Source organism: Bos indicus x Bos taurus, chromosome 13, assembly GCF_003369695.1.
Source record: "Bos indicus x Bos taurus breed Angus x Brahman F1 hybrid chromosome 13, Bos_hybrid_MaternalHap_v2.0, whole genome shotgun sequence".
Classification (NCBI taxonomy): domain Eukaryota; kingdom Metazoa; phylum Chordata; class Mammalia; order Artiodactyla; family Bovidae; genus Bos; species Bos indicus x Bos taurus.
The window spans coordinates 21912027-21936976 of NC_040088.1; the positions used below are offsets into that span (position 1 = coordinate 21912027).

General features: G+C 51.5%; 1 protein-coding gene across 1 annotated transcript in view; it reads right to left on the reverse strand.

Moving 5' to 3' along the window:
• Positions 1-11346: 11346 nt before the first annotated feature.
• XKR7 (XK related 7) overlaps positions 11347-24950 on the reverse strand; it is a 29395-nt gene continuing 15791 nt past the window's right edge. Inside the window, exons 2-3 of the mRNA XM_027558845.1 lie at positions 13969-14171; positions 11347-12488 (exon numbers count right to left, since the gene is read on the reverse strand). Coding sequence (XP_027414646.1) covers positions 11533-12488; positions 13969-14171 — 1159 coding nt within the window. The 3' untranslated portion in view covers positions 11347-11532. The remainder of the gene's footprint in view (positions 12489-13968; positions 14172-24950) is intronic.

Here is a 24950-nt window from a genome sequence, read left to right on the forward strand (position 1 = left end):
CCCAGGACCATGAACAGATCAGGTGCTTAGTACAAGTCAGTGGAAAGTGTGTTAGTTGCTCAGTTGTATCTAACTCTTTGTGACCCCATGGACTGTAGCCCATGAGGCTCTTCTGTCCATGGAATTCTCCAGGCAATAATACTGGAATGGGTAGCCATTCCCTTCTCCAGGGGATCTTCCCAACCCAGGGATGGAACCCCTATCTCCTAGATGTTCTCCTACATTGGCAGGTAGATTCTTTACCATCTGAGCCACCAGGGAAGCCCAAAGACAGGTGGATCTAGGTTCAAATGTGTATGACCTTGAACAGATAGTTTCTCTCTTGGAGTCCCAGAATCTCATGCATCAAAAGCAGAATAATGATACTTGCCTCAGGAGGCTGCTGCAGGAATTTAATGGGATCAGAAGCATACAATGGTAACACTTAATAATAAAGCTGCTTGTGAATCAAAGAAGAGGCGAGTAAAACAAAGTCTGTGCCCTGAAGACTTGACAGTCTTGGCAAATAGAATTCACCTCTTTTGAGGCACCTCCAATTGACTGGCAGGGGCTGCCCTGGAGTGCTGATTATAAAAACCAAATCTCCCAGTGGAAAGGGGATTGCCAAGGGATGGTGAGTGAGTGGGTGGAGGATGTGGCAGCCAGTGCATATGCTGACCCTTGATCTAGTGAGAAAGAAAGACAGACAGGCAAAGAACTCTGCCTCAAGGCAAGCAGCTTGTTTGGGGAAAGCAGAATCGAGAGCCATTCACCAAGCCTGTGGCAAACGGGGTTTGAAGGGAAGCAGGATTTGAAGGGCGTGTGTACAGGAAGGTCACTCCAGGCAGAAGGAATGGTGTGAACAAACAGTGCCTGAGATGTGATGCTTTGAGCTGCTAAGAATAGACTATCCGATCAAAGGTGGCTTATACATAAAGAACATTTATCATCTCCCAAGACAAAGCCCAATGGTAAGTGATTTCAGGGCTGGTTAATTGAGCAGCTCAAGAATGATTTCAAGTGGGAGGGGAGTTTAGGGGAGTTGAACTGTGGTGTTGGAGAAGACTCTTGAGAGTCCCTTGGACTGCAAGGAGATCCAACCAGTCCATTCTGAAGGAGATCAGCCCTGGGATTTCTTTGGAGGGAATGATGCTAAAGCTGAAACTCCAGTACTTTGGCCACCTCATGCGAAGAGTTGACTCATTGGAAAAGACTCTGATGCTGGGAGGGATTGGGGGCAGGAGGAGAAGGGGACGACAGAGGATGAGATGGCTGGATGGCATCACTGACTCGATGGACGTGAGTCTGGGTGAACTCTGGGAGTTGGTGATGGACAGGGAGGCCTGGCGTGCTGCGATTCATGGGGTCGCAAAGAGTCAGACACGACTGAACGACTGATCTGATCTGATCTGGGTATAAATATACTTATGGCTGAGTCCCTTCACTCTTCACCTGAAACTATCACAACGTTGTTTGTTAATCAGCTATACCCCAACACAAAATTTAAAAAAACAATTTTTTTTAAAAGAAAAGATCAGGCTTAAGAGAGGAAAAAGTAAAATACCATTAACACCAAACCAGTGAGAGAGAAATTCTACCAGGAACGTACACAGCCTCGGAGCTCACTTTGAAAAGGCAGTACACATTATTTCTAAATGGGTTTTTTAAATCCCTTCTTCGGTTTAGTGTTTGTATTACTTTATATAATTAAAAGATTTCCTCATGCGAAAAAAGAAAAAAAAAAAAAGAATGGCATCAAGTTTCTTACATCTTCTGCTTTGTTGGTGTTACAGGCTGAATTCTGTCCCTCCCACATTTGTATGTTGAAGCTGTAACACCCGGTACCCCAAGGGTGGCTGTTTGGGGAGATAAGGCTTTTAAAGAGGTGATTAAGTTGAAATGAGGCCACAGTGTGGGTTCTAATCTAATCTGACTGGTGTCCTTATAAGAAGAGGAAATTTGAAGACACAGATACCAGGGGCGCATATACACAGAGGAAAGGCCCCGTGAGGACGCGGTGAGAATGCTGCCATCTGCAAGCCAAGGGGAGAGCTTCAGAAGAAATCAGTCCTGCTGACAGCTTGATGTTGGACTTCTAGTCTCCAGAACTGTGAAAAAATAAGTTTCTATTAAATTGCCCAGTCTATCGTGTCTTGTTACAGGAATCCTAGCAAACTAGCACAGCTGGAGAGAGGGTAGCAATACAAACATCATACTCTTCATCATTATTCTGGTTTTGATGCTATCAACGATTGAGGAGGCCTTCTTTCTGTTGAGAAGGAAACCTTTCCCAGAGATTCTTCAAAAGACTCCCCTTAGAAGTCCAGGGGTCAGATGTATTAGCCAGGATATATTTCTGCTGTCATGAAGACCCCCAAACAGTGGCTTAAAGATGATAGAAGTTGATCCCTTCCATCACATAAGCAGTCTAGGGCAGGTATGGCAGATCCATGTGTCCAGGACCCAGGGGCTTCCTGTCTCACTGCTCCACCATTCTAGGATTTTGCTCTCAACTTTAAGCTGCCAGTAGGAAGGGTAAACTGAGCTAGAGGAGAGCACAGCTCCTCCCTCTAGGGGGATGACCTGGAAGTAGCACAGTTCTACTGCTCATAACCCATTGGCTGGAACTTGTTTCCATGGCAACAACTAATTGCAAAGGAGGCTGGGAAATACAGTCCTCTGCTCTACAGTGGCCATGTGCTCAGCTAAAAAGCCCTTTATAGAGAAAAGGGTGTGTGGATACTGAGGACATACAGCAGACTCTGCCTCACTGAATTGGTCACATGCCCCTGCCCCCATCAATCCTCAATCAGGGGAATTATCTTGGACCAGTGGTTCTCAAACTTGGGTGTGCATCAGAATCACCTGGAAGGCTTATAAAAAAAATGCTGCTCCTCATCCCCACACTGGCTGATTCAGCAGGTCTGGGGTGGGCTCTGAGGATCAGCATTTCTAACAAATTTCCTGGTGATGCTGGTCTGGGGTCCACACTTTGAGATTTCTGTCTTAGGCCAATTCAATCGTGACTTGCATCCTGAGGCCAGGGAGAGGCTCTACGCCCTGAGCACTTGGGCTGTGGGCTACTAGGAAATGGGGCTGTACCTGAGACCATGGTGAGAAAAGCCGTTGGGTGGCACCCAAGAGAGGCTCATAGAAACAGGAAGGTGGAGGTTTGGAGAAGCTATAAGACTGTGAAGCTATGAGGGCCAGGTATAATAATGTTGGAGACAAGGATCAAGAGATATTTTGGGTCTAGTTATGAAAAGTCAGCATCAGGCAAGGGGTTTGATCTTACCTAAAGAAAGTCACCAGCTATCTGGCAGTACAAAAATTGAGTCATTAGCCAGTGCAGTCACTGACCTTTAATACACCCTGAAATGAGGTTAGGAATGAGGTACTCTATGCTCTGGGAAAACTGGCAAAACAGACTTTAAGATAGTTAGATATTTTCAGGCGAAATTTTTATGAATTTGGATTCTTGCATCTTCTCATACTTAGAAAAGCACTAAGACCATTAACTAAGATATCTGTTCCTTAAGTCTAGCGGCAACATTCTACAGAGTTGTGTACTTGGTTCCACATATCCTCCCAATGCCAAACTAACCCCCAACCCCACTTCTTCGGACAGTTTCTCAGAGCTAGCTAAGGGGCTGTCTCCTGGGCTATAGTCCTCAAAAAGATGCTGAATAAACTTGACTCACAGTTTTTGCCTTGTACATTTTTTCAAAGTTGGCAATCTTTATCCTGAAGGCCCTGGGGAGCCACAGGAGATTAAAAAGTCAGGAAATGTCATAATCAGATTGGAGGGAGAAGGCATTAAAGCAGTGTCCTCAAAGAGAGGTTCTCAGACCCCCTTGCACCAGATCTGCTGGAGAGCCTTTAAAATTCATATTCCCAGGCATGCTGTATCCACCCTCCAATCATGGAGATGGAACTCTGCGTTTTATTTATTTTTTATAATAATTTTAATTGCAAACTTTCCCCCATGTTCCTTTTTATTTATTTATTTTTGGCTGCACTGAGTCGTCATTGCTGTGCCTGGGCTTTCTCTGGAAGCGGTCTGTGGGCTTCTCGCTGAGGTGGCTTCTCTTGTGGAGCACCGGCTCTAGAGCTTGGATTCAGTAGTTGTGGTGCACCGGATTAGCTGCCCCGCAGCATGTGGGATCTTTTGGGACCAGGGATCAAACCTGTGTCCTGGAGCACCAAAGAAGTCCAGAAATCTGCATTTTAAACACTCCCCCTCTACCCCAAGCATTTTAAGGTTTGAGAACCACTGGATTAGAGGGTAGAAACACTGGAGGTAAGCAGATCATTTAAGGGCAATACCTTCTAGAACGTAAGCTCCATGAGGGGAGCGATCATGACTGTTTTATATCTTTCTTATTCACTGTGTCTAGAAGAGTGCCTGGAACATAGTAGGTACACAATAAACATTTATTTTAGTGGCATCAGGAACTTCGGTCTAGGTCCTGACTTTGTCCATGGACTCATCCTGTTGCCTCTAGCAAGTCTGTCCCCAGTCTCTTTTTCCCCTTATCTGTAAAATGGGGAGTTTGGTCCCACCCACCATTCTGGATGTATGGATGTGAGAGTTGGACTATAAAGAAAGCTGAGTGCCAAACAATTGATGCTTTTGAACTGCGGTGTTGGAGAAGACTCTTGAGAGTCCCTTGGACTGCAAGGAGATCCAACCAGTCCATCCTAAAGGAAATCAGTCCTGAATATTCATTGGAAGGACTGATGCTGAAGCTGAAACCGCAATACTTTGGCCACCTGATGCAAAGAACCGACTCATTTGAAAAGACCCTGCTGTTGGGAAAGATTGAAGGTAGGAGGAGAAAGGGATGACAGAGGATGAGATGGTTGGGTGTCATCACCAGCTCAATGGACATGAGTTTGAGTAAACTCCGGGAGTTGGCAATGGACAGGGAGGCCTGGTGTCCTGCAGCCCATGGGGTCACAAAGAGTTAGACTCGACTGAGCAACTGAACTGAACTGAACTGAACCATTCTGGTTGAGTGACTGAGGCTTTGTCAAATCAACAGGGAGCTTTGTGGACTGCCACCAAGTGCCTCTGTCTCTTAACAGCCCCAAGAGCCACAGGGGATGTGGCAGAGGGTATCTTTCCTCCCCGCACCCTCCTTCCTCATCTCCTTTCTCTGGCCCAGAATAGCCAAAACAATAGGACACAAACAGCACGTACTGAAATGACTTTTAATATCTCATGTCGCAGCAAAATTAAAAATATACAAAAAGTTTGTGGTGTACAAAAGAGTCTCAGTACAGAAGTCCCAGCTTGGGGTCCCCTCCCCCTCCTGGGGGAAGGGCAGAAGGGTGAGTGGGGTCCAGGACTGAGGATGGCACAGATGTAGTAAATACCAGGAGGTGGGACTGGAATGGGAAGCACAAGTGGGTAAAAGGGTTGGGGGCCGATTAGGAGGGGCAGAAAGAACTTGGAGGGGAGAATCGCCCGGAATTGTGCTGAAGGAGGGAACTCAGCCCCTCAGGCATGGCTAGTGGTTCCTGGAGTTGGCAAAGAAATGGGAGGGGAGGCATCAGGGCTGGGGTGTTCGGATGGGACCTCAAAGAACCTGGGTTCTGGTCCTACCCTGCTATAAACTCACTGACCTTTCCTCTGGCCGTGTCTTCCGGGCCTTCTCCTTTGGTAAAACAGATGCTGGATGAACAAGCCACTAATTCCTAACTTGGGGTCCCAGAGGCAGAAATGAGGGCCCACAAATGCTCTTGAGTATTGTATATTAAACATGCCAACAGAAGGCAGCTATTCCTCCCACCTTTAAGCCCTAAAAGCTAACTCAAGGCTGTGGAAGCATTTATCTGCATTCAGAAGCTCAGCTTGAGTTCATTTAATGTGGGAAAATTATTCTTCAAGAAGTGAGGCTCGTTTGGGGGGGGCGGGGTGGATCTCTCGAACTGTAGGATCCTAAGGGGTGAAAATAATAAAGAGGGCTCTGGGAATCATTCGAGTCCCTTCCAGCTAGTTTATGACTGGTTTAAAAAAAAAAAACAGTGGATTTGGGGGGCTGTTCAGATAGGGTCCCTCCAAGTTTGATTATTTAGCCCAGTGGAGACAGGTCTGTTTTGGATTCTGGGATTGGGGGAAAAGGGAGATGGAAGAACATCCTTTTTCTACCTGGTGCCATTCTCACTCACTTTGTCTCAAGCTACCCACCACTCTGGAATTATTGCAGGTGCTCCAGGGCCCCCATCCCTTCAGCCTGGCCTGGGGGTGCCCTTACAATGATTGTGCATAGAATAAAGGCCAGGATTGCTGGGAAGAAGGCAGCCCGCTTCTTGCTGGGAGAAGGGAAGGGTAAAGGAGGCAGGGCACAGCAGGACTCTGCCCCTCTCCTCTGCGCTCCCTGTTGTGGGGGAGCGGGGTGGGGGGTGGCGGGGGGAAGGTTTCTACTTCCAGGAACCAGGCCATCCCTAGATCAGGACTTCCTTTCCCACTTCCACAACTTCCTGTCTTCCTCCCCATCTCTACCTGTAGCAACTAAGAACTGGGAATGTCCTAGCCCCTCCCCAACCAGAAGGGCACATCAGCCCAGCCCCAGGGTCTCAGAAGCCCCTCTGGCTGGGAAGTGGCATCACCAGCCCCATCTCCACTGCTGCCCATGTGGCTTGGCACTCATTGTAATCTTTCATTGACACATCACGAAGCACAGAAGTACAGAAACGGATAGCTCCTCCGCCTGCAGGCCTTACCTGGGAGGGGGCCATCCTCAGGGTGCCTGTCAAAGAGTGGCATGGCCCAGCCCAGGATGGGGGCAGTTGGCTCCTGGCCTTCAGTCCTCTCTGCCTATACCCGAACTCTCTCTCAACCCAGAGCACTTTCTTCCTAACTGGGGGCCCCAAACTGGAGAAGATCCTGGGTTTTACACTGCCCCTCTCAGGCTGTGGAGGGGCCTGTAGCCCTTATTGGTGGATAGTTCCCAAGCCAGGGACCTCACAGATGCCCAGACTTCCCTGGCCTTTTCAGCTGAGAGGGCACAGGGCCTGCTCTCACGTGGCTAAGCCATGGGGGTTTAGGGTTGGACTAGAAAAGTCTCAAAGGAGTTTCCAGACTCTTCAGGGCTTCCCAGAACCATATCAACATTTTGAACCAAGTTTCAAACTGCTGGCCCACGGGTCATATAAAAGTGTTTCGATTGGCCAGGACTGGATTTTTCAAAATTCTGAATTTTAGTTGCTATAGGCAGGGCCTACACTCTTTGGTTTCCCAGAGTCCTAGGCATGCTTTACTGTCCATCGCCTCTACATCTCTTCTTTTCATTAATGGGAGGGATTTGAATTTGCATCCCATGCACTCCTGCCCCAGAAATCTTCTCCCCACTGCCTGAGGTTTCTATGAATTCTCAGTCCGGGTGATCTCCAAGGGAAGGGACTTGTGGGACTTTAGCCCTTAGAAGGGCACTGGGGCTGCCAGGCAAGACCTTCCCTGGACACTCCTAGTCCTGCTGGCCCTGATCCTGAGACCTGGACCGGGGCTTGCTCTCCCTGCCCTCTGCTTTCATTAACTCTCATGGGTGACATGTCTCTGCAGGACACAGGTATAGCAGGGAGCTAGCTGGAGGTAAAGCAGATTTGGGGGAGACAGGAGGATGAGACAGATGAAAGGAGAAGACCAAGAAAGACTTCCTTGTTGGGGAGCCCCCTGCAGTGGAGGGATGGAGGTCTCTGTGCTGTCCAACCAGGGTGATAGTCACAAGGCACATGGTACATCAGTGCGTGGGGGTGTGATGAGGGGGTGTGCTGCCTGGAGAGGTTTGGGGAGCACAGTCAGCAGCCTGGGGCATCAGTTCCAAACACCTGGGAGCTAGAAGTCTGCCCTGGGAAGGGGGACATGGTCTCCTAGGGGTTGAGATACTGAGGGCAAGGCAGGGCCCAGCATATTCGATACCTAGAGCATCCTGTTCTCTTCTATCCCTGACAAAATTAAGATAGACCCAACTTGGTTGGATAGCATCACCGACTCAATGGACATGAATTTTAGCAAACTCTGGGAGACAGTGAAGGACAGGGAAGCCTGGGGTGCTGTGGTCCATGGGGTCGCAAAGAGTCGGACATGATGTGGCAACTGAACAATGACTACCTCTCATCCCCAGGAAAAAACTAACCCTACCATGGACTTCCTGTGTGGTCTTGGGCAAGTCCCTGGTGCTCTCCGGGCTTCCGTTTCCTTTCTAGTAGATGTGGAGGATAGGTGGCTTAGGGGACCCTAAAGTCCCCTCTGGGCTGTGGTTCTCACTGCAAGCACCCTCTAGAGCTTCTGGGAAGGACTGAGTCAGGCTAGGGTGGAGGACAGGGAATGGGGAGCGGGAGGCAAGGACCCAGGGTGTCCACTTCTGGCAAGGAAGAGAGACTGGCTGAGGTAGACTGTGTCACATAAAGGAAAATAAAACAGCTCGAATGGGATGGTTCGCCTTCTGCACCTACTCCTCCAACCCAATGAAACCAGCAGACCAGCAGGGACGAGATGAAGTAGGTGACAGGTCAGCAGAGAGAGGGACCCCAGGACTGGGAGGGATGGGGTGCTGAGCTCCTAGGTATGGAGGGGGGGGGAGTCCAAAAGAGGCCTTTCCGAGGATGAGAAGCAAAAGGTGCCTGCAGCCCCCTCCTTTGGGCCCTTTGACTATGACGGCTTCTGATGCTCAGACAGAAGACAAAGACACTTGCAAGCAAATGCCTTTAAGGGAAGATTTTGTAGGACTGAGATGATGTGGGGGTAGGGATGGAGTAAGATCCAAAACTGAGAGCCTGCAGCCACGAGTTAGCACTGCCTGCTTGTCTCGACTCTGGTTCTCTGGGCAGCTCCTGGAGCTGTCAGCTCCCAGAGCCGGCAGCTCCCAGGGAGGGTCGTTTAAACTCTTCTTTCTAGAATGCTGGGGAATGGGGCAGCCAGATGGACCATTCCAGGACATCGGGGAGTAAGGTAACTTGCCAAGGCTCACCCTCATGTCTCCTCTCTGAGGGGACATGTTTCTTCCTCTGTAAGATGGATCGATAACACCTCTGTCGTCAGGATGTTGCCAGCAGGGAGGAGTCAAAGTGAAACAGTCCAGGGTGAAAACTCCTGGCGCAGACAACCCAGGAGAAGCAATCAATCAGATCTGGGTCCACACCCTCAATGTGGGTGGTTCAGAGGTTAAAAAGCGTCTGGGTTCGATCCCTGGGTCGGGAAGATCCCCTGGAGAAGGAAATGGCAACCCACTCCAGTATTCTTGCCTGGAGAATCCCATGGACGGAGGAGCCTGGTGGGCTACAGTCCACGGGGTTGCGAAGAGTCGGACACGACTGAGCAACTTCACTTTCACAAAGGGCCATGGAATTTGATCTCTGAAAACAGTTGGACAGAGGACAAGGAGGATGACGGAACCCACCAGAAAGAGTCTGAGTCAAACTTGGGCTTCCCCCAACTCCCATCACCTTGAGGCCTGGCCCCTGAGGCATCTTAGGGATCAAGGAAGTAGAAGGAAGAGAGAAGGGAAAGCACTCTTTGTAATGTAGATGGGAAGGAGGTATACACCATCCTGGGCTGAAGGGGGGCTACGGGGGGGGGGTGGGGGGGGGGTGGAGCTGAGGTGATGTGTCACGGGGGTGCCGTGTGCTTGTGTGTGTGTGTATACGTGTGTGCAGTCCTGTCTTCTCTGCCTTTGGAGCTACCTTGCACACCGTGAGTGTGGCCCTCTTCCAGTACCTTCAGCAATTTCACTGTCACCCGTCACTATCTGATGGGCCAGCCAGGAATCTCGGACCTTGTGAGACTGGCTGCCACTCTGGGCCTCACTTCCCATCTTTAACCCACGGGAGGCTGAACTATGAAGGGCTAATTTGCCCCTCTAATTTGCATAGTCTAGGATTCTTACATCCACCTCATCCCAGCCTAGGTCTGCATGTGTCCTTAGTATTGCCTGTCGAGCCCTTGCAGTGAACGTGCCTTAGAGGCATGAGGGAGGAGGTTTTGAGGGGAGGGGTTCCAAGCTTCACCTAGAGGCCCTGGGCCCTCACCCCACAAAACTGCCTTCATCTCGGCTCCCATACCCCACCCCCCCCCCACACTATCCAGGACTGGCTGTCCCAGGTGGAGAGAAAGGACGCTGGGTTAGTGGTCACAAGGATGCCCTGGGGTGTTTGGGCCATGGGAATGAACCATAGGTCCTGGAGGGTTGTCAGATCTGAGGCAAAACAAGTCAGTTTTACAGCTGCCGCTCCAGGGAGCGTCATCTGCAAGGTGGCTAAAAGCCAAGATTCATGTCATGTCCTCATAGCTAATTTTTCCCAGCTGGAAACCAGCTGGCAAATTGAAATGTCTCAGAGGTTCTGAGGACCGTTTCTTCTTGGGAAGATGGCTATGGACCAAGGTTCATAGGGGCATAGAACTCATATAAACCCTAAAATTCTAGAACTGGGGTACCCATTCCTAGAATATTCTACTCACACAGGGGTCTGGAGCCCCCACTCCCCTAGAGTCCCTGCCGCAGAGCAGGGGAAGGTTCCAGTGCCTGCACCCTTTATAACACAATACAGGTCCGAGTGACTCCCTAGGATATTTTATCAGCTACGTGTCCTAGAACTTAGTCTAGAACTAAGAATGTCTCTCTAGAAGTTCCTCTGCTGAACGTGCCAGCACCTCATCTACAATCAAACCTGAACAGAGTATCTTCCCAGGCAGTTTATCTGTTGTGTTCAAAACCTTTATCTAGACGAAATGTTCCAGAGGCTCACCTAGAATAAAGAATGGCTCCTTGAAACATTTCACCTGAGGTATCTGGAATCTCATCCGTAACAGCGCCCACAACAAAGGGGGTCTGCTGAGGAACATTCTCCACACGCCGGGTCAGGTTCCTCTCCCCCACATCCGCCACCCCTTCATGCTTCTGCCGGTCTGGACCCCTCAGATGCCTCAGGGTTCTTCTTCCTGTTCACCTCCAGCACTGTCAGCCCAGCCCACCCCAACTTCCCAACCCACCCAACTCCCTCCTTTAATTCCCCTCTTGCCCAGGCTCCAGGCTTCGACCCCCAAGGGCTGTACCAACCTTGTTCACCAGACGCTCCCACCTCACCCCACATCTTCGATGGCCTCTTCCATCCTTCTCAGAGGCAGCCCACCCCCACACCCCCTGAAGAGCATAGGGCCTAGGTCATGAACTCCCTCCTCTGCCAGATCTGCCAGGGCTGCCAGCTGGGCAACTCCAGACAGGGAGAGGGTGTGGGGCCCCTGGCACCAGCCGTGATACAGAGGCCTCCATGAAAGTGGGGCAGCTCAAGAGGAGCGTAGCACCAGTTGGTTCCCTGGGTCCTGGTTCCAAAGAGTTTAGGAAATGGGCCGCAGGGTTGAAAACAGGGCCGAGGACTGGGGCTCCACAAGGCTGTCCCTTCCCAAGAAAGAACCCCATGATGGGGGCCGCTCTACCCTTGGATCAACAGATCCACTCGCCCTCAGCCTGATGGCCCTGCAATTCTGGGCTCAACACTGTGGTCGATGTGGGGTCAGCCAAAGTTCATCCCTTTTCACGGGGAAACTCTGGCCTACACCGTGGTCTCATACTCCAGCAGCTCCTGGGAGATCCCCACGCTTCGGTACTGCAGGCGGGGAGTTGTAGGTGAGGAGTACTCCAGCGCCAGGATGGTCTTCCGGAGCCGGCGGTCAATAAAATGAGCATCCCAGGCGGGGTACTTCTTCCGAGGCAGGTCAATCCGAATGACAGGCCCCTCTGTCCGCAAGGTGCGGGCCACAGGTGTGGGAGGCAAGCCAGGCCGCACCTGGAAGACAGGTGGCGTGGGGGTCCCCGCACGCTCGCCTCCCACGGAGGCCCCATCCCGCTCAGGGCCTGTAGTCCTGGGCAGGGACCTTGGGGGACTTGTGACAGCGTCGGCTGGTGGGCCACAGGGCCCTGGGGCCTTACGGAAGATGCAGCCGGGGGCCTGGGGACTCAGCATGGGCCCATTGGGGTGCAGGAGACAATAGTAGACACACATGAAGAATACGCCCAGCGCGAAGCTGGAGGCCACCACACAGACCAGAATGAGCGAGTGGAAGTCAGTGGAGAAGTTGCGGCTGGAGTACCAGAAGCCAGTGAGCGCGGCGTTCTCCAGCAGAACGATGCAGTAGTAGAGGGTCACACGGTGGCGGCTGCGGCCCTCCTTGACGTTGAACCAGCAGAAGATGTAGATGATGCCCACTACCATGTTGTAGATGATCTCTTCCCACTTGGACATGCAGAAGTCCGTCTCACCCTGGATGACCCAGAAGGTCATGACACACCAGTGGGCCACGATGAAAATGCCAAAGTAGAGCTTGTAGACACTGGCGAAAAGCGCGAAGGCCAGACTGCGGGCCGCGATGGCAAACAGGTGCCACAGCACCTGGGCCACGGCGCCCTTGTAGGACAGCGGCCGCTTGTCGTCCCGCGAGTCCCGCAGCACCTTCTGGTAGGAGGCCAGCGTCCAGGCCAGGGACACGAGTGAGGCGGAGATGGAGAGGGCTGTGGAGAGAGGGTGGGGGTGGGGGGGGCTGGGTTAGGGATGGGTCTGGGTTGGGGTCTGGGGAAAGGGGGAGGGGTCTGGGTCAGGAGCAGGGTTCTGAGGAGGTGTGGGGGGCAGGGTCTCTAAATCAAGAGGGGTGTGGGGAGGGTCTGGGTAGGTGGTCTTCCAGAACATGGATGTAGGGCTGAGAGTGGTGGGGTTAGGAGCTTCCACAGGGGTGGGGACATCAAGGCAGAGGGGAGGTGGGTGATTTTGATCTCTGTAAGGGTCAAGTGCGGGTCTCTAGTAGGGGGCTGTTAGGGTGCAGGGGTCTTGGTGGGGGGTGGGAAAATAGGGTCCAGGACTCTGGGAGTGAGAAGGAAGTGAAGAGGCAGGGTCATGATTAGGGAATGGAGAGCCAGAGGGGACTGTTAGAAGCTATAGGCCACCAGGATGAGGCTGGGGCATGGAAAGGAATATCCAAGCTGAGCACAGCTGAGGGCATGGGAAGAAAATGCCAGGTGGGAAGTTTCGATGGGGGCCCGGGACCCTGGGCAAGGGATGTCCGGGGCACCTGAGAGATGGTGATAGAGTCTTTTGAAACACTGAGGGTGTGTCAGACAAAGTCTGGGTGGGAGGAGAGAGGGGAGCCCCAGGGAGACAGGGAATACGGTTTTTTCCTCTGACACAGGTGACACAGTGGTAAAGAATCCACCTGCCAATGCAGGAGACTTGGGAGATACCAGTTCAATCCCTGGGTTGGGAAGATCCCCTGCAGAAGGAAATGGCAACCCATTCCGGTATTCTCGCCTGGAAAATTCCACATACAGAGGAGCCTGACGGGCTACAGTCCATGAGGTCTCAAAGGGTCAGACACAACTGAGTGACTGAGCACAGCAAGGTGGCTGTGTGGGGTGACTACCTGGGGGCCAGGACAAAACCTGGGAGGAGTCTCCAAGGGGGCTGAAGAGCAGCCAGGGGTGATGGAAAGGCTCTCTGAAAACGGGTGATGACTGAGAGGGTCTGAAGCAGAGCAGTTCCCAGGAGATGCAGGCTGGGATGGGGACAGTCTAGGGAAAGAAACGGACAGGGAACTTCCCTGAGAGCCTGCAGTGTGGTGATGGGGTCCGGGGCCTCTCTCGACTAGGCAGAAGTGGGGGTCTCGTCTGCCCTGGCAATGGGGAAGGGAAGGCGGGAGGGGGCCTGAGAGGAGGCAAGGAGGTGAGGTGGGCGGGGCATAGGTGTCTCCTAACATTGAGAGTAAGTGGGCCATTGCGGGGGACGTGGGGGGTCTCCAGAGGCCTGGAAGATGGGGAGAGAAGGGGCGGGGCCTCTAAAACCCGGACAGTGAGTGGGCCAAGGGTGCGGGAGTGGACAGGGCCTCCCCAAGGGGCCTTAAGCCCGGGCAGCGGACCAGTGGCGCTGTCCTCTGAATCCTGGAGACAGGTGAGCCCCCGGGGGCGGGGCTCCGGGGGCGCGCAGGCGCGGGGCGGGGCTCACCGGGCAGCAGTTTGGGCGCGCCGCCTTCGTGCACCACCAGGCTGAGCTGCAGCACGAGCTGCGGCGCGCTGCGCAGGAAGGTCTCCAGCAGGCGCAGCATGCTCACGTCGGCGCTCTCGAACAGCATCCGCCAGTAGAAGTGGCGCCGCAGCCGCTCCCCGCGCCAGCGGCTCTGCAGCCCCAGGTACATAGCGCGCAGGTACCTATGGGAGGACGCGGTGCTCAGGATCTCGGGCTCGCGTGCGCTCGGCCCCCTCGCCCTCTCCCAACCAGCCCCTCGCCCCCGCCAGCAAGTGCAAAGGGCCGGGGCGTAGTGTAGCCCTGGGCACGTCACTGCTCTCAGCTTGTTTCCTAGGCTGTGAAACGGACATAGCAAAAGGATCGCCTCTCAGAGCTGTTCCCAATGGGTTCACTAGCTTGAAGCACTGGCACACAGCAAGCCTTTCATACAGCATTATCAACATCACATTATTGCTGTGACGAGTTAGGTCCTGCTTTCTTTGCAGGATTCCTGACACTGTACCCTGAGCTTACACTAGCTCTATTATTGTCCCCATTTTATAGATGAGGAAACTGAGGTCTTGAGAGTTACGTCCCTTGTCCAAGGTCACACAACTAGGAAGTAGTGGAACCAGGATTCAAATCTGACCATTAGACAACACTGCCTCTCACTGTAAACCCTAAGGAGTTGCCTACATACAGGTTCAGGCGGCGTTCGGGTACCAGCCTTCAGTTCTGTTGCCAGCTTCCTGGCCTTTCCCCCAACCCCACCTCTGAGTGCCCAGTTCTCCCCATAGGGAAGCTGCTCAGAGATCCCCTGGCATTTGAAACTTGGCTGCTTCCTCTGGTGCCAACTGCTCACAACAAACTTGCCAGCTCCACCTGCTTTGCACTCATCACAGATGCTCACGTTCATCTTCGTGGAACACCTCGCCTTGCCCTTCAATCCCCACCTTAGCCCTAAACCTGGACAGGTCTTGCTTTTCATCCAAGGCTAAGCTATTAGACATGACTTCTTTCAGGCAGCCTCTGCTGACCACCCCCATCTGAGATGAGGGGCTTTCTCTAGCATCCCTCCAAGCATTGCACTTGTCACAGGAGTTGTAACTGCCTAGTTATGCATCCATCTCCCCCAGACTGAACTCCATAAGGATGACTGGTTGGCTTGCTAACTGCTACACCCTCAGTTCTTTGCACATGGTAGGTGCCAATCCATGTTGGCTGCAGGATTGCAAACTTGTTTAACTGAATGGAACTCTGGTGACCCTGTAGAAGGTATGGAAGGGAGCCTGAAGACTTGACTTCAATTCCTGACTTTTCTAATTTGCTGGGTGATTTTGAAGAAGACGTTTCTCTGAATCCTAGCTGATCCCATCTAAAGTGGCTGTGAGGATTAAATGGATGAGAGACTTTGCAGCTATAAAGTGCAATCCCCTTTAGGGTCACAAAGGACCTGTCCACACAGATCCCGGCCCTGGTTCCTTGCCCAGTAGATTCACTCCTGGCAAACTCAACTCCCAAATTCTGAAGCACAGGACAGGTGTGCCCTCTGCTGAAACCAGAGAGGGCTCCCCTAGGAGTCATATTCCCCCAGATCAGGGGAGAAAATCCCACCAGATTCAATGGCCATATCACCTGAATCTAGAATCAGGGAGCCAGGGATCTGGGGGTCTATTCCCACATGTGAAGTGCTGACATTTCCAGGATGTTCTGTAGTCAACTATGTGTCACCAGCCCAAGGGAGGAATCACAGTGCTCCCTGGAATTTGTGCTCAGCTAAAACCCAGAGTTTCCCCAAATGAGTGTCCTGGTCTGAGCAATGGTGTGGCCCTCTCTGGGGCTCAGCATTGCCATCTGCCGACAAGAGGGAAGACGTTGATGACACTGAAGATCCTTTCAGAGCTAATGTTCTGGGACCCAAAGTGTCCCCCCCAAAACATGGCCAGAAACACCCATATAGGGCTCTCCTTCCCATCCCTGGGTCTTCCCAGGACCAATGGGTGGGGTAGACGCACCCTCAGTGTGACACACTAGGGGATGGCAGTAAGGATAGGGAAGAGGGCTGTTCCCTCAGAAGCTGACTCAAGAAATGCAAAGGCCCTGCAGTCTAACTCTCCCGTCCAGTACTGGAATCCCTCTGGCAGTTCCCAGCCTGTGCATTTACCCCTCTGCTCACACACTTCTCAGAACAGGGATACTCTACCTCCTGAGGCAGAGCCTTCGGTTCTGAGCCGCTCAAGAGCCAAATTGAGTTTCTTCTGATTGAGTATAAATTTGCCTCCCTCTGATTACTATTCTTTGGACCTCTGCCTACCACCACCCGCCCCCCGCAAGGATCTCTGCAACTAGAATATTCACTTACATAGCAAGGGTTTCTTGACCTCTTGCTGTGTGCTAGGCCCTGTGCCCTTAAGTATCTCATAGTCACATGAGAGAGAGAGATAAGCTAAGAGCTGAAATAGATGCTCTAAGATGCTGTGGAACTCAGAGAGGAGACGGATAACTTTAGCTGGGGAAGGGGGTCAGGAAAGATGTCCTGGAGGAAGAAACATTTGATCTGTTTTAAAGCAAGCAGGAAGGTACACAGGAAGCACAGAAGGGCATTCCATGTGGAAGATCCAACTGAAATGAAGGTACAGAGGCACAAGAGAACATGGCTTTTTAGGGGAATGGCCAGTGTTTTGCCAGGCCTGGAAGTAAGGGTTTTCCTGGGCTTTTGAAAGACTAGAATTGTGAAGGGCATCGAATTTTTGGAATGAAGGGTTCATACTTCATTCTAAATCTGAATTTGGTCCCAGAATCAGGGGTGATATGATCAGCTCGGTGGCTTAGAAAGCTCACTCTGGAAGGTTGGCTTGGAGGACGGCCAGGTGAGCCTGGGGTTTGGTCCAGGCATGAGATGACAGGCCTGAGTTAAAGCAGGGCACAGAGGAAGGGGCTGAGCACAGAGCTGGAGATGCCAGAAGTGGGGGCAACTAAGAGAGAGACCAAGATGACCCCCAGAGCTTCTGAGGCCCCCCAGTGCACACCAGGTGTCCCAGCCCCTGTCTCCCTGCTCCCCATTCCCTCTCCCATTGGCTCTGGCTTTGGACAGGAAGGAGAGACCAGCTGGTCCAATGTGAAGGGGCCTGGGGAGTTGGGGGAGGGCAACACCCTGGAAGTTTCCCTCAGGCTGGAAGACCATCTGTTTCCTGGCCTAGGTCAGCATGAGGGAGGCCCCGGCCCGGCCAGCATCCATCACCAACTGACAGGCTGCCTGCCCAATTCCCCGCCCACTCCTGCCCCCTCCCGTGCCAGCTCCCAACACCCATGCCCCAGCGAACCGCAGACAAAGGGCTCACCCAGCCCAGGGCCACTGTGGGCTGGAGTAAGGAAGCAGGAGGGGAAGAGAAAGACTTCTGAGACCCAAGAACACTGGGTCAGCGGGGAGCATGGAAAGATCATGCTACAGTCTGGGGATAAAAGGGTCTCCATTTAGCCTCATTCTGCCCCTTTTGGCAACAGGACCAAAAACCGTGGCTGTCCCTTCCAGTCTGCCTAAACACTCATTGCCAAAAGCCTGCAAGGTTTTCATGGGCCTGGGAAAACGTCTGAAGCCAGGGGGAAAAATTGGCTCTAAAACACAGGGAAAAACTGTAGAATCAAAATTAATAAATGTTTAATTAAATGTCTGCAAAACAGAACATCATATCAGCCAGTCAACTGCAATTTGGCTTTCATCTGATTATATATAATTTACACTTGATGTTTGATATGGCTGCATTTTAATATGCTTGATAGATAGATGTAGGGCCCATAAAGGTCTTAAAACAGCCCAGCCCAGGACACGTAACCTAATTTCCCTGGGCCTCAGTTTTACCTTCTCTAGATGGGGCCAGCACTTGCCCTCCTGTCTCCATCATAGCCACTGGGGCGAGGATCAGGAGGCAAGGTGGATATGCTGGGTTTGGGGGTTTGCCCTGGCCCTGGGTGCTGTGTGGCCGTGGATATTCTCTCTCTCTAAGCCTCATTTCACACCCTGTTGTGAACATTTGTAAACTGTAGGGGGATGTGCACATAGAGAGGGGGAGCATATGCTAGGTGGGGGCCTCTGGCTCCTCCTGATCACCAAGCAGCCTCTCTTTTCATTGCAATGTGGTTGACGTACTAGCAGCCTCCCTTAAAACCTCCTCCAGGAAGCCCACCCAATTCCATTCTATGTGGAAGAAGTTCACCACAAATGGGACTGATGCCATCCACACAGGACATCCTGTCTCGGGGAAAGGAATCCAGCCTCGGGGCAGTGCCTCTGGTCTCCGGCAAAACATAGCCTCAGTCTGTCCATTTGCTGCCACCACCCTGGTCCAGGCCATCATTATCCTCTGCTTTCTCAGACCTATATTCATTCCTGCCCCCCACCCCTGCCTCCTGCCCCAACCCTGTTGCCGTAATCCATTATCCACATGGCAACCAATGGAATATTTTAAAAACTAATCATGTCAGATCATGTTATTCCCCATCTCAAACCCTTCCAAGGGCCTCCCTCCCACTTGGAGTAAAATCCAAGCATCTCCCCTTGGCTTGCAGGCCCTAAACCATCTGGTCCTGCCTGTTTCTCTTACCTCATCTCAAACCACTGTTTCATTTGTGCCCTGGAGGTTCCTGGAACCCAGCCCAATTTGTTCCTGACTTCCGACCTTTGCGCTTGCTGCCTGCTCTGCCTGGAGCCCCCTTTCCCCAGATCCTCCTATGACTCCCAGGTCACCTTCTCAGAGAGGCGCCCCAGGCCACCCATCCCATGTCGCCCCTCCACTCTTGCTGAATCCCTCTCATCTCTCATGTCACTCTGTCATTTTCTTCTTAACATACCTTATGAAACAATCTTATTTATTAATTTACACTACTGTGGTTCACTGAGGGTTGGGACCTCATCCATCTTGGTCCCCACTATATCCTCAACATCAGTACGTGTAGTAGGCACTCGATAAATATTTGTTGAATGAATACACATGCATGAGTGTTTGCAAGCATCTCCATCCTGACCTTGGCAGCCCTGGGGCTTCTTTGCCTGAGTCTGTATAGAGCTGGAATATCTGTCCTTCCTCTTCCAGGAAGCCTTCCCTGATGTTCCTCGCTAACTCTGACATCCCCCCTTCCCCACAGCCTTAAACTGCCTGAGGCTGGTGTGCGCCGAACCTAACAGACAGTTTCTACCACCCTCAATTTACCGGTGAGGAAACAGGTGCTCAGAAGTCTTATTTTAGATCTAATTTGCTGACTCCCAGTCTTGGGCTCAGAGAAGAAGACTGTCTGGGAGGAAACTGGAACAGTAAGTGTTTATAGTTAAGACTGGGGTTGGGAGCAAAACAAGCAAGCCTGGAGAAAAGAGAAATCTGCAGTGGAGGTGTGACATCCCTCCACTCAAGGATCCAAAAGGCTGTCCCCCGCCACGAGCAGGCAGCTGGGCAGGAGATGGACAGAGCTCATTCCCTTCTCCCTAGGCCCAGCATACCCCAGCACTGCGGGCTCCTCTCTAAGAGGCAGAAGGGAGAAGGATGAGGGATCCCACATCCCTGAGAAGCCCGGAAGCTTCTGGGCCCAGTGTCAGGGTCACCCTGTCTGTCTCCTGTGCTCCTGGGTTACCCCGAGTCTCTGGCACTAGTCAGGGTTGCTGGCATTGGCCTCAGTCTCTGTGCAGATGGTCAGCCTGGACCTGTCTCTCTGTGGTCCTCAGTCCCACTTCTTTGTGGGTCATTGTCTCCATCTCTGGCTCAGATCAGCCTGTTGTTGTGTCTGTCCTGTGAATGCAGGGTCAACCTATTTATGTGTCTGTTCTTCCATTACTGTCAATCAATCTACTTGTCTGTCAGTCAGTGTCACCCTGGGACCTTGGGTCAGTCCTTGGACTACAGGTCACCTAGTCTTTCAGATACCATGTCCATCTACAGTCAGCCTATCTGTCTTTCTGTCCCTTGGATGTCAGGATAGTCTGTCTGTCCCCTTGGATACCAGGTCTGCTCTTCTGTCTGTCTTTCTGGCTGTTTCGTGGCTACTGCCTGTTTGTCTGTCTGTCTTTCGGTCTCGCCATGGCTTGGTCCATCTGCTGGTCTGTTGCTCAGCTCGTGGCTCGCGTGACTGCCAGTTTTCCGGCCGCCCTCCCCTGCCTGCTCCCCGTCTCCCGACTCCAGGGCTCTCTCTGTCTGTCTGCGTCTCTCACATCCTCAGCGCCTCCATCTGTCGATCTCGGCGTTTCCGAGTGTGTGTTCTCGTCCCTCTCCACGCCCCCTCACAGCTCTGGGCCAAAAAACACAGCAGCTTCCAGCGGCTCCCCCGCTCCTGCTCCATCCAGGAACAGCCCTGCACCACAGCCAGCTCTCTGGTCTTCAGTGTGGGTCCGGCTTGCAGGCTCTGGAGGGCGACCAGGCAAGGCTGATGGGAAGGAACAGGAACGCTGGACCAACTGAGCTCACTGCCGCTCTGGCAGTCTGTATGGGGATAGTGTGCAGGCATTAGTAACAATAATAGCTCACACTTATTGAGCACCAACTGTATGACAGGCTGTGCTTTGTATACATGGTGTCCATTCCTCACAGCAAATCTTTGGAGTGGACACTATTATTATCCTTATTTGATAGTATCCCTATTACTATCCTTATGAAGAAGCTGAGACCCAGAAAGGGATGGCGACTTGTATAAAGTCACCCAGCAAGTTTGCACCAGACCTAGGACTCAGACTTGGCTCTCCATGGGCCCCAGCTCCAGGGAAGGTGCTTCGGTTGCCTGGAGGGTATGCAGAGTGCTGTCCGGGAGGACCCATGTCGGACGGGGCTGGACCTAAAAGCTTTGTCTGGAATTACGTGGGTTTAGAGAAACCTGAGGGGGAAGAAACAATTTTGGTTGGAGAGTCAGGAGACCCAGACTCAAGGCTGGGTCTTTCTGGGAAAGTCCAGCCCCTCTGTGGGCTTTAGTCTTCCTATAAAATAGGTTCCAGAAACCTGATTCTTGCTTGCCCCAGGGAGTTTTCATTAGGCCCATCTCCCCACCAATCTAGTTCTGATAACATTAAGACCCCACTGCTGTGTCCTGAACCCAAGCATTTCTCTCCATTTCTGTTATTTCTCTGGTCCAAGCCACCCAACCCCAAGCAGCGGTAGCCTCTGTCCACCTTGATCTTCTTCCCTCCATCCTTGCCCTCTTAGACCAGATACTTCACACAGCAGCCTGAGGGGTTCTGCAAAACCCTCCATCAGGTCATGTCACTCCCTACTCCCCTTAGAATAAAATCCTCACCATAATCTTTGGGGCCCAGTGTGATCCAGCCCCTGCCCACCTCTAGGACCTCATCTCCCTCTACCCTCCCCATCTCCCCCATCACCAGCTACACTGGTCTTGCTTCTTCGTGAATACCCAAGCTCTTTCCAGCCTCAGGGCCTCTGCCTAAAAAGGGCTTTAACAACACCTGGCAAATTCTATTCTTTCCATCTCAGCTCAGTGTCCCCTCCTCAGAGAGTCCTTCCCAGATCTTCCCTGCCCCGCCTTCCAAAGCACTTCTGCCCCTCTGGCCACTTTCTGGTCAAGTTACCCTATTTTCTTAATAATATACATCACAACTGGAGATGATCTGATTTACTTGTTTACATATTTCTTGTCTGTCTCTCCATGAGTGTGGGCACCATGCTTGTCCTCTGCTATGCCACTAGTGCCTGGCACATTGTTAATTCAGTATATATTTGTTGAATTCTTGAATGGGTGAATAAGGAGTATGAATGTATTTTATAAGCCCCCAATTGAAGGCTGTCAAGTGCAGAGGGAAAGAGTCAACCTTGAGAGTCAGGGAACCCTGGGTTCAGATCCTGATGCCGTCATTTATTGTCTGTGTAGTTTTGGGCAAGTTGTGTCCCTCTCTGAACCCCTCCGCTCAATGCTCACCTTTTCTGGGTAGCTATGAAATCAGAAAATGTTGAGACTTCCGTGGTGGCACAGTGGCTAGGAGTCCACTTGCCAACGCAGGGGACATGGGTTCGATCCCTGGTCAGGGAAGATTCCATATGCCTTGGTGAAATTAAGCCCATGTGCCACAACTACTGAAGCCTGCGTGCCTAGAGCCTGTGCTCTGCAACAAGAGAAGTCACCACAATGAAAAGCCCGCACATCACAACCAAGGAGTAGCCCCTGCTTGCCGCAACTAGAGAAAGCCTGCACAAAGCAATGAAGACTCAGGGCAACCAAAAATAAAATAAATAAAAAACATTAAAAAAAAGAAAGAAAGTGGTGATTTGTATAAAATGCCCAACCCAGTGTGGAGCACTCAACCAATAAGAAGTTTTAAGAAGCAGACACTCAGAGGCTCCAGCAAGAAGAGGAGGTCTTGTAGTTTCTGGTGGGACTGAAACCTATTCCTCGCTGACTTTCCCGGGTGCTGACTCAATCTATCCTCAGAAGACAGAGGGCCAGGGAATTTCCTTCAGGACAAGGTATTCTTTGGGGCGTTTGCCCTCCTCCAGAAAATAACAACCACTCACCGAAGACCTTCTGTAGGTACTTTGCTAACATCCTCAGTGCAGCTTATGACATTTTGTGGGCATGATCCCCATTTTCCAGATGAGGAAACTAAGTCTCAGAAAAGAGGAGGTTCACTGACATTTATTCACTCAGCATTTTTGAGTACCTACTGTATGCCAGGAGCTGTACTAAGCACTCTCAGGAGCGAGACAGACCTGGTCCAATGGGTGCTGTCTAGTGGGGGACCTGGACGTTAATGAAATCGTCATGTAAACCTGAAACAACAGACATTCTGCGGCTTCTACACGTGCTCCAGCCAGCTTTTGTGCTCCAGCACTGAGGAAGGCAGTGCTATTAGAGAAGGGCCCAGCTGGGGAAGAGCGTGGCAGTCAGGGAAGGCTTTCTGAAGGAGGTGGCTACTGAGCCATGATCTGAAGCAGGCACAGGAGTTAACCAGGTAAAGGGAAGAAAGGGGGTTTCTGGCAGAATAACAACATGGGCAGAGGTCCTGAGTCGGGAGGGAGAAGTAAGTAGTCAGAATGGCCGCCGAAAAGGAGATGAGGAAGCAAGGGATGAGGGGTCCATGGTGAAGCATTTAGTCTTTATCTGAAGTCAAAGAGAGGTTTTAAACAAGAGGATGAAGATCACGTGAGATAGCACTTCTGCATTTTAGAGGGAGTACCTAGGCTGTAGGGAGCAGATTGGAGGGAGGCAAGGGTGGAGGTTGGGAGACCAGGTACCAGGTGAGAGGTGAGGATGGCCCAGACAGAAGGGATGAGCCTCAGAAATGTTTAGCAGGCACTTGGAGAAGTGATTTGCCCAGAGTCAATAGCCAGAAGCATCAGAATTGCACCTCAGGTTAGGGATGGACAACTCCCCCGTTTCACTGCCGGACACGGATCAAGCTGAGGACCTAGATGTGATCTGTATGTTCCCTGGGAAACACTGGGCCTCCAATTATATAGCTACCTCACCTGCACTGTGGCCAAGTGCGCTCTTGGGGGGAATGGCCTTGCGGCTCCCTCCCCATCTGTCCACCCGTCAATGCTGTGTGCTCCTGCAAGGATGCAAAATAGGACCTTCCTGGAGCTGGCAGCCAAATGAGTCATAAATGTCAGTAAAGGATGCGATCTTACACGTTTGGCTCCCATTTCGTATGGTGCTGCGAGCGAGGCTGTCTCCTTCCTCCTTAGCAGCCCCCTACAGAGACACAGCACTTTTTTTTGCTGGGCTAAGGCCAAACATCTCCCTGCCACTAATTTTAGGCTCTGGCTGAAAAGCTGAGACCCTCTCTCAACCCACCCACTGAAGTCAGCTTCCAACCAGTGCTTCTCTCTTTGCCTTGCAGAGAAGCAGGTGGCTCTTCTCCAGCAAAGTGTTTGGGACCAGGTTCCTGCCTCATGTCCTTCACTGTTTGAGCACAGCCAGATCTCCTTCCTTCTTGGGGCCTCACTTTCCCCATCTGTGAAATGGGTGCACAGCAGAGACTAAAACCCAGGACTCCATACTCTAGCCCAAGGCTCTTTCTTCCCCCTTTTCCTGAAATCCTTGTGCAACATTGGGATGATGTGAGCCTGTGAGGGAAAAGGAGTTAGATTCTGGTCTCCTGGTGACATTTGAAGGTGCTTGAAGATCAAGGCAGGGAAAAAAACCACCATTTTGTTTGTCTGGTCTGAGGGATCCTAGATGGTAGATGGGCTGAGCTGATATTGTTAGGGACTCTGGGGAATAATAGAGTGGTGTCCTGTCTAAAAAGGCAGCTGTCCCTCAGCTCCAACTGATTGCTGTTGTGGGAAGGGAGAATGTGAGGCCAGTATGGCTGGAATTTCAATTTTTCAAGAAGAGCTGGGAATTAGGATACTTATGCAAAAAAACAAAAAACGAAACAAAACTCAATTTGGAAATGTTGGCAACTAATTTTAAAGCTACCACATGAATTTAAAAGAAATTATTATTTCTTTTTTAGGTATGGTGACAGTATTACATACTTTAGTTAAATTTTAAAAGTCTATTTTTTAATGTACTGAAATATTTATGGATGCAATGATACCACACACACAAAAAGTTTCCATCACTGCAGAAAGTTCTTTCAGATGGTGCTGGCCAGGAGTTGATCATTCTTGGAACAGGCTGGTGGTACACGGACGAATCATTATCCTGTTCCCTCTGCTTTTATATACTTAAATTATCTCCATAATAAAGTTTCATTAAACAGGAAGGGAAAAAATACCATGTGGGCCAAATGAACACAATCTTAGGCTGGACTTGCTGTTGGGCCACTGATTTGCAACCTGTGGTCTGGCAGATAAGTGTCACAAAGCCCTCAAGTCAGATCCACAGACTCAGAACTGTGAGGGGCTGTAGAGATGACTGGTTTATCCTCCAAACTGAAGACAGGAGGCCCTGCTCAGCTCCCCTGCCAAAGTCAGCCACTTTTGTCTGCATCCATGTCTGGTGATGTGGAGTTCACACCCTTGGGGCAGCTTGATTGTCAAGGTGAT